The following is a 9,537-nucleotide window of genomic DNA, read 5'->3' as shown; positions in this document are numbered from 1 at the left end:
TTATACCACTCCCTATCAGTCCTTGAGTGGTGTGGAATATCGCATCACACACACACACACACACACACACACACACACACACACACACACACACACACACACACATTCATAATTGGTTGGTTGGTTTGTTGTTTAACACCGCACTCAGCAATATTCCAGCAGTGAACCAACTTTCTCGAATAATGTTCCTTATGTGCGTTTGTAAAGATGTGAATGAAGCCCTTCATATGTTTTGTGAGTGAGTTGGGGTATGAACATCAAGTCAGTTTTATCACGCCGTGTTTTGTTTTGTTTGTTGTTTAACGCCGCACTCAGCAAAATATTCAAGCTATATGACAGCGGTCTGTAAATAATCGAGCCTGGACCAGACAATCCAGTGATTGATATCATGAGCATCGATCCACGCAATTGGGATCGATGTTATGCATCAACCAAGTCAGCGAGCCTAACCACCCGATCCCCTTAGTCGCCTTTTACGACAAGCATAGTCACCTTTTATGGCAAGCATGGGAATCTTCACGATCACATATCTGTCATGTTCTTCGATGGTGCATGGCATGTAACGTTCATGAACCCTACGCCAAACGTGCACACCAACCATCTGATGGCCCAGAAAGAACCTGGACTTGTCACTCAACATGGTATGACGCCACTGACGTAAATCTTGGACGCCAAACTGCCGTACCCACTCAAAACGTAAACGTCATTGAAATACGTAAATGTATTGGTCATTCGGATGCCTTCCACAGGACTACAGCTTTTGAGACCCGCCTATAGGGGGCGATTGTTGACCGTGCGGTCAATAAGTCTGATGTTTGTCCCTGCTCTGAACTCGGTGTTTTCTTGTTACGAAACTCGTGAACATCCGGATTAGACTAGGCTCTCAGTAACCCATGCATGATTGCCGTAAGAGGTGACTAATGGGATTGGGTGGTCACTTTCACTGACTAAGTCCCAAATTGCGTGGATTGATGCTTATGATTTTAATCACTTGACTGTCTGGTCCAGACTCGATTATTTACAGACCGCCGTCATATAGCTTGAATATTACAGAATTCTTGTGAAGAGGATATAAAGAGATCACATAAAGCAATTAGCCTTTTTTCGTTAGCTTTAATAGGGCTTACATTTCCGCGCACGTCTCATCAAAAGGTTTCCTGTTTGCCTGTAGAGTTCCCAGCGTCGTGACAACACACTGACTGACCTCTGGTAGACTGCTGAACCCCGTCATATAGATTATCAAGACCAAACAATACATCCCATACTGATGCATACTTACACCAGTACAAGGGGCAGTCGGGTAGCCAAGTGGTTAAAGCATTCGCTCGTCACGCCGAAGACCCGTTTTCGATTCCCGACATGGGTACAATGTGTGAAGTCCATTTCTGGTGTCCCCCCGCCATGATATTGCTGGAATATTGCTAACAGCGGCGTAAAACCATACACACTCACTACAGCAGTACAATACATCTACTGTAGACGCATACTAAGACAACAAACCATCAACGATAACAACTTGGTCCTTCAGTGTGTCATTTGTCACGTTGTTAGCAAAATATTAAGTTTTGAAGGACAACGTTGTATTGGCCAGAACATATAACACGATGCATTAAAACAATACACCCACAAATACATAATTAGCAGATTATTTATTCGAAATCACAAGCACAATGATAAGCAGATATTTCACATGCACAGTTTCAGCTCAATCTCTAGCCTTTTACCGATTGCAAATATACAAAACCGGTTTCGAATGTGTGTCGAAAATCGCCATAATTTCAATACCAGCCATAAAACTCCAAATAAAAAACTGCACGTTTTTAGGTGAAGTGACATTATAATAGTATTAATAACTTCAAATGTTCACATTTGTGATTTCTTAAATATTTAAAAAAAAATAACATTTCACAAACTGAATACTCATGATTCAGTATCTGCGCCTTGAATAACGTTGTGTAAACAATATATTTTCCGGAATTCTGTTTTGAGTAATCAATTAATACATTTCTGCTCACAAATTACATAATGTTTACGACAAGGTGAGACCAGCATGTATGTGATTTGTACGCTACTGCAAAACCGATCAAGCATGTTTAACAGGAGAATATATTCAACAAGGTATAAAGTATTAGTATAAAGATCACATGTACACCACACACCAATGCGATGATTGATGCCAAGAAATCAATTTTGTAATGTTGCTTCATGTAAGCCGGCGTAATGTGAATAACAGCCGTAAAACTCCAAATAATAAGCGGCACGTTTGTGAGTTTAAGGTGAAGTACTAATATAAAAATACCTAATAATAATAATACTTTGCTGTAGATTCGCTCAAGCATGTTTAACTGGAGAATATGATATGCACACGCTCTACTATTTCTATTGAAGGTTATTGGCGTGTGTTTATGAAGACACTTGTGACACGTACTTAACATAGGATTCCAGTCAAAGAGTGTTGTTTATATACATTCCACATCACACTCACAATCGTTTGGTTCCGGGAATGAAGGAACTATTTTTAATGGAGAATGTCCAGACACTTATATCAGTACAGACATTCTTTTCGCCGTTTCGCGTGGAAATCCCGGAGTGTTTTCTTGCGCTTGATAAGTGACTCTAATTTCTCTTTATCCGATTCGTACTTTTCGTAGACCGATTGATCTGGACAAGCAATGAGACATATTTCCTTGCGTTTCTCTACGCATTCTTCTGTGTATGCTCTGCATTCTGCAGCGGTAATTTGGCCTTCGATAGCAGCAGCAAGGAAAGCTGTGATCTGCAACTCCAGTTGCTGCCACCCGGCCGCAGCTCTGTTGTATTGCTCAGCCTTCTTTTCATACCTTGATGGCATAATCTTCTCTATGCCTTGAAGTGCACCAGCGAAGACGAGAAAGGCAAATACAGTTCCAGTGATGTATGGAATATTCATGGATTGCAGAACATCGAATTTGAAGTAGCGCTCGATATGTACCTTAACTGCTGTACCAGAAATCAATGCCAGCACACCAGAAACTGTTGCTTCAGCACATCTAACACGGAAAGCCTTGGTCTCATAATCACTTGATGACTCGTAGCACATTGGGGCTGTTTTCATACATCTCACCTCAATGTCTCGTAAGTTCATCATGCTTCTCTGTATAGCTGTTGCCTCATCTTTAACTGGACTGCAGTACGGATCCTCTCTGTAAATGAAACAATATTTTTTGCTTACGTACTGTATAGGTCTAATGAAGATTTTGTAAGTTTCCTTTACGATGTTATCGATAATTATACCACCGTTTACGAAGTCAATCGGGGGTACATAGCGTTCCGTCTGTCCGTCCTTCCGTCACCCTTCCGTCCGAGCTTTTGTACGACCAATATCTTTTTAACCGTGCACCCTAGCTTCACCAAACTTGCTGCACACATTTACCACAATGAATACTTGTGCCTGTTGCTAGTTTGAAGATTCTGAACTTTTTAATTTTTGCCGTTTCCATGGAAAAATTAAAAAACTTAAACTTTCAGGGTGGGTGTTTTCTACGGCCTATATCTTTTTAACTATGCACCCTAGCTTCACCAAACTTTCTACACACATTAACCACAATGAGTACTTGTGCCTTTTGCTAGTTAGAAGATTCTGAATTTTTTAACTTTTGCCGTTTCCATGGAAACATTAGAAACTTAAACTTTTAGGGTGGGTGTTTTGTACGGCCCATATCTTTTTAACCAAGCACCCTAGCTTCACCAAACGTGCTACACCCATTTACCACAATAAGTACTTGTGCCTTTTGCTAGTTTGAAGATTGTGATTTTTTGAATTTTTGCCGTTTCCATGGACACACTATGAAACATCAAGAATATATGTTGTGCTAAGCATTGATTATCCCACTCTAGATTGAAATATATTTGCAAAAACATGTGTTCATTTCAAACATAATGCATCCTCATGCGGTTACAAAGGAAAGGGCAGTTCCTCTGACTTAAAGCAACAGGCATATGTCATTAATTAACAATCTATTTACTATTTGTTGTTGACCAGCGGGGATAACGGGGGTATGTTAGCTTTGATCACCTCCTTGTTTTGTCTCCAAATGCCACAACAATCCCTTTGAAAGGAAATTAGCAACGATCAAACATGTCGCTCCCATCGCTTGTTCTCGGTTCAATGTGAACTGTGACCATGTGTCATAGAGAGGCGGAGCCAGACTTAAACTTTCCTTCTTGTATCTTCATTTAAAAACGGTAGTTTACTGCTGAATAACAAGAACATGTTTTGTAGTGATTGTTTGTATAGAAAACCAACTTTTGTTCCATTTGTTAGACACTAAATGACTCAATGAAAAACTCATTTCATCGCTCAACCTTTGTGTCGGTTACACATGCCATCTATTCCTCTTTCTTACAAACAAATGTAGAAAAGAAGAATATATCCTATCCTGGTTCTTATAGTAATTTAAACCAACTAGATCTACCATAAGTCAAGCAATCCCAATTAATCACTTACAATATCGATCTTCAAACGTTAATTAATGAAATGTCCTGAACAGCATATGTACCGTTCTCAAAATCTTATTTACACATGCAGTCTGATTATAATTTATTACACTTTTAAAAATAAATCCCACCCACCCACACCCCAATACGTATACATACACACAATATACACACATATAATTCATATACATTGCGTTACCTATTTTACTATAGACTTTTTGATGACAAAGCATGAGACAAAATGTTCCAGTGGTTGTCAAAACCACTGATAACAGACATCTTCACCTTCATCTGGCATCACAATGAAATCTGATCACGTGTGTTGGGGGTTCGGGATGGAGTGTGTGCTGAGGGTCACCGTCATTCGCAAATCACTTTATATTACACTGACACGAGATTGCTTTGATTTTTGTATTATTTGTTGCATAAACATGGATGAACTGAGCCTTCGTGATGAAAACAGACAGCAAAATCCTCGACGAAAACGGCCATCTGATTCTTCCGAGACTTTGAAACAACGAAATAAAAAAAGAAAACTATCGTCGTCTGCTAACGTTTCTCGAACCATTCGTTTTTTATGTGAGTGACGAACAATAGAAATTGCCAATCTATGACAAGTTAAGATGCTATAAAATTAACCATGGATGAGAAAATTCCAAAAGTGTGTAATACTTCGTTTTTGTGTGTCGTGTTTGACTTCTATGTCATCAAAGACGGGATGCTTTGAACAGTTAGCAGTCACGTAACCATCTCTTCCTTCTGGGGAACCCGTTCACTCCTGGGCGAACTAAGACATGTTATAGCTTGAATATTGCTGAGTGCGGCGTTAAACGACAAACCAACCAACCAATTTAAGTGTTATGTAATGGGTGACGCCATCTTGAATTATTCGCGACAATACTGCTGCCATTAAAAATGGAAGAGAAATGAATACGATAATTATCATGAAGCAAACGTAACGTTTAGAAACGAGATTAGCTGTCAATAAAGTAGGATGAAAAGGTGGGGTAAGGTGTTTCTTATAACCAACCCCCCTCAAAACATTAGCGATTATTTTGTTTTAATTTTGATTACACATTTCGAAACTGCATTAAATACATGAAATCAGTTGTAAATCATTTATTCAATCTTTTTAGTGGTGGACTTATAATGTTTACCGTCCCAGAAATTACCTTCTTTGGAGAATTAAATACATCACAATATACTATTTTCCTGACTACACATGGATCAATAACAATGAAAAATATAAAATACAGAGCAAACTTCGTTTGTAGTTTTTCGCCGCAGTACTAACGATTACTATTGAGAACATTTATATACTGCAGTTACGGTGATATAACAACGATTTCACTTGGAACGGTACCGTTCAGATTAACAGGGTTTCGCTGTTATTTTGCAATACAATTCATTATGTCTATGTTTAACTGTAACTGCATTGCTGCAACAAGTATTCCCAGTCAACTGGTGTTTGCCCCATGATAAACAGCATTTCAATATTTAATCACACCTCTAACGCACCGTTGCGGGATCTGGGACGCAAGAATAAGGAACACGACCTATGTACTCACGAGATTATTATGTGTATTGTATTTGAGGACACCATTACACTGTTTTCCTTATGCTATTTACACGGGTTTTTCAGCACCTGTAATCTAGGGCGTCACCCGGTAAAATGTGCATAAAGCCTATCTCTTTTGTCCGTGTGCTCTCGGCTGTCGGTAAACACAACCAATACGTTGTAAAGATATCACTGTTTATCTGAGAATAAATTCCGCATCCGTGCTGCTAAGTCATGCATTATATGGAATTCTAATACGACCCATGAAGACCCGGGTTAGAATAGGTCTTCAGCAACTCATGATTGTCGAAAGGGGCGACTAACGGGATCGCTGACTTGGTTGATGCATGTCATCGCATCCGTATGGCGTCGATCGATGTTCACGATGTCAATCACTGGATTGTCTGGTAGTCTATGTATGTAGTGTGAGAATGTAATCTATGTATGTAATATGTGTGAGTATGTAGTCTGTGTATGGTAGATAGATAGATCATCATTATTTCCTTCCTTCCTTCCTGATGAAGATACGTTGATATCACATATTACTGCATTCTACAAATGAATATATAACAGGGGATATCTTGTATCCACAGGACGTTTCACATCCATCGTTATCATAAAATGGTAGTAGGTTGTTCCACATTTTAACAGTTTTACATACAAGGAGGCTGTTGTAACAGCCTTTTGAGGCAGCTTAACATTGCTATGCTGTTTCTAAAGACCTCTCCCTATAGTGATGAGATTGACGGACCCCACAACTCAGTTGGACCAATTTGGTTGACATTTGAAACAACATCCCCCAGGTTGTTTTCATTTATCTGATGTCTTCAATGCGCAGCTGCTTGCTCACCTATACACATGCAAATGCTGGTCACACCCAACACCCACATTGTTACCTATGTGTTATTACACCACCCCTCGCTTAGGACGCGTTGCTCTGACTCCTGGTACCAGGTATGGGTTTTGTCAATGATAAAACATTGATGAGACGTATGACCAAATATAATGTTGTAATTTTGAAAAACATGACATGTACTCTACTGTATATGAAGCACAGTTACTTTTTACCCACTAGTATATATACATGTGCAAATACGACACTTTACATCTACATTTACTACTAGACTATACAACACTCACTGCATATACAACATTATCTACATGTACATATACACGACTATACAACACTGTCTACATGTGTTCTCTACATATATTTCGCTGACTACTTATAAAACCATGGGTACATTGTGTGAAGCCCATTTCTGGTGTCCCCCGCCGTGATATTGCTGGAATATTGCTAAAAGCGGCGTAAAACAATACTCACTCACTCACTATAAAACACTCTCTACTTATACAACGCTGTCTACACATACATCACTCTCCAAATAAACAATGCCCTCTACCCATGTAACGCACTCTACATGTACAACACTTCCAACATGTATAACACGCTCTACATATACAAAGCTCTCTACACTCTCGGCTCGCTATATAAGTGCAATAATCATGAACGCAAAGTTTAACCCCATTTCACCTCACCGCACATAACTGTATAACAAATAATATCTTCAGCAGTGATTACTTAAACTGATATTGTTAAGCTGTATGGAAGCGTCAGTCACAATCGTTAATTATATAGGTTACTTAAATCTATTTTTCTGGGTGAATTAATCCTGCCTTCGTAGCACTGATGGTATTGTCTGATATGTATACATAAGATAATGGTCTGGTAAACTGGACAAGAACATGTGTCCTTCATTCTCGCAGCTGCATCACTTGTAAAAAAATCTTTGTCAATTCACAAGTAGAGATGAACACACTATTTGACAAGAAAATATCCTCTATTAATAACTAAAAAGATTCGCAATGTCCAGTGGGATTATCTGTGCAGTGAGTGTTCAGTGTGTACTACACAACATAAGCTCTTTTTTAAATAATGTATTGTTCTGTCTAGTGATGTATTTTTATGGTTCCATGGTTGTTTTAAATCATAATCTGTGGTAAGTCTAGTTATTTTACTGTCCGTTGTTGACAGGATTTTATAGTTTACATGTCTTTATCATAAATAACCTTTGAAGGTCACGATAAGGCTGAAATATTGCCGATGTGACTTTACATTTTAACTGACTCACTTCACAACATCAGTTTATTTGTTCGGGACATGTCCTTTGCATATACTTATATAATAAGATGCAATAATTATTATAAGGTAATAATAAAAGAAGAAATAAACGAAGCAAGCATAGCATTCAAATAAGGGAAAACACATCTACTTTTAAATGTTGTACAGTAAAAAATATAACGTTACATTGTAAAAATGTGTTTCAGCAAGGAAAACTTTAGGTGCATCCCTGAACCAGAAAGCCTTTATGCTCTCTTATCTCACACTTTTATACCACACCCTCATACAGCAGCTCGCATTATGCACTTGAGGTGATTCATGTTTACACACAAACCAGGCTCACCTTTTATCAAACGTGAAACGCGTGAATGCCCTGTATATCCTTATATTTTCAAGTGTATTATGCATGATTTCCATGCTGAATGTTGTAACCATGGTATACCAATAAGAGTGACACGAAAGCATTGTCGACTCAATACAGGCTTGGGCGCGGTGAAAACAACCTAAACAATTTAATTATTCGCCTCTGACACTGGTTTTCCTCCTAGTTTGATCAATATGTATAGAGTTATTTGTTCGGTGAACACGCTTCTCATATCTATCTATCTACTACTACAAGTTTGCTGAGGATCACAACTTTAAAAGGCAATGCGTCAAATCGTGTGCTTCTGCTGAAATGACCAATGACAATATTGCAGGCGTGAAGACATGTTTAATGAACAAAAAGCAGTTGGCATATGCCACTCAATCGGTCTGATCACACGTAGAAATGAGAGTATCTGAGCTAAACTGAAACGTCAACAACCCACGAAACAAATTCATTGTATAAAGAAGCAACTCACACTAGCGAGAGGGCTATCCGCACTTGTTCGATAGGGTTGAGTTCCGGTGACAGGGCTGGCCACTGCATGCGGACAATGGTCTTCTGCTCTAAGTAGGCATCAAGAACCCTGGCAGGTTGAAGTCCGGTCAAAATGCCCCAGCATATCGTTTCACGCTCATCCAATATGCCATCCCTGTAACGCACACCTGTCATCGTTCCTACTGTAGAACATAGAGATCGGTTCTTCCAGTTCTATCATGATAGAGCCCCACCCATAGCGGTCATGTTGGGCTACGTTGGAGCCCTGAAATCTTTCTTTTTGTCTGGTATCGATTCAATGCCCTTCTGAACACACTTTGGCTGACCTCAAAGACGTTTGCATCGTGACGTTGTGTTGACCCAGTTTCAAGCATTCCCATGCATCTGCCTAATTCTTTGGTGTCGTCAAACAAAGTCTTTGACGTTGAGCGTCAAAAGTGCATCAGTTGTTGCAAACCTTTGAAACAAATGTTGTTGGGAAACAAATTTGTCACGATAATCCAACCTTAGGTTTTCAAG

The 9,537-nt window shown here is 39.1% G+C and overlaps 1 protein-coding gene across 1 annotated transcript; it reads right to left on the bottom strand.

Annotated features, from left to right (window-relative positions):
* Positions 1-2,545: 2,545 nt before the first annotated feature.
* On the bottom strand, positions 2,546-9,192 carry LOC139471491 (uncharacterized). The gene is made up of 2 exons (XM_071253845.1): positions 8,999-9,192; positions 2,546-3,182 (listed from the first exon to the last, which is right to left on the bottom strand). Exons 1-2 carry the CDS (start codon positions 9,190-9,192, stop codon positions 2,546-2,548), a joined length of 831 nt encoding a protein of 276 aa, XP_071109946.1.
* Between the last annotated feature and the right edge of the window lie 345 nt (positions 9,193-9,537).

This window comes from Haliotis cracherodii, unplaced genomic scaffold (genome assembly GCF_022045235.1).
Source record: "Haliotis cracherodii isolate W230 unplaced genomic scaffold, xgHalCrac1.p SCAF_22, whole genome shotgun sequence".
Lineage (NCBI taxonomy): Eukaryota > Metazoa > Mollusca > Gastropoda > Lepetellida > Haliotidae > Haliotis > Haliotis cracherodii.
This window is presented reverse-complemented; position numbering and strand designations above follow the sequence as displayed.

What these genes read in the sequence shown, in the direction of transcription:
- LOC139471491 (XM_071253845.1), bottom strand. Translation starts at nt 9,192, where the DNA reads ATGACAGGTGTGCGTTACAGGGATGGCATATTGGATGAGCGTGAAACG. An exon ending in CGGATAGCCCTCTCGCTAGT is followed by an intron (nt 3,183 to 8,998) that starts GTGAGTTGCTTC and finishes TTTCATTTACAG; the next exon opens with AGAGGATCCGTACTGCAGTC.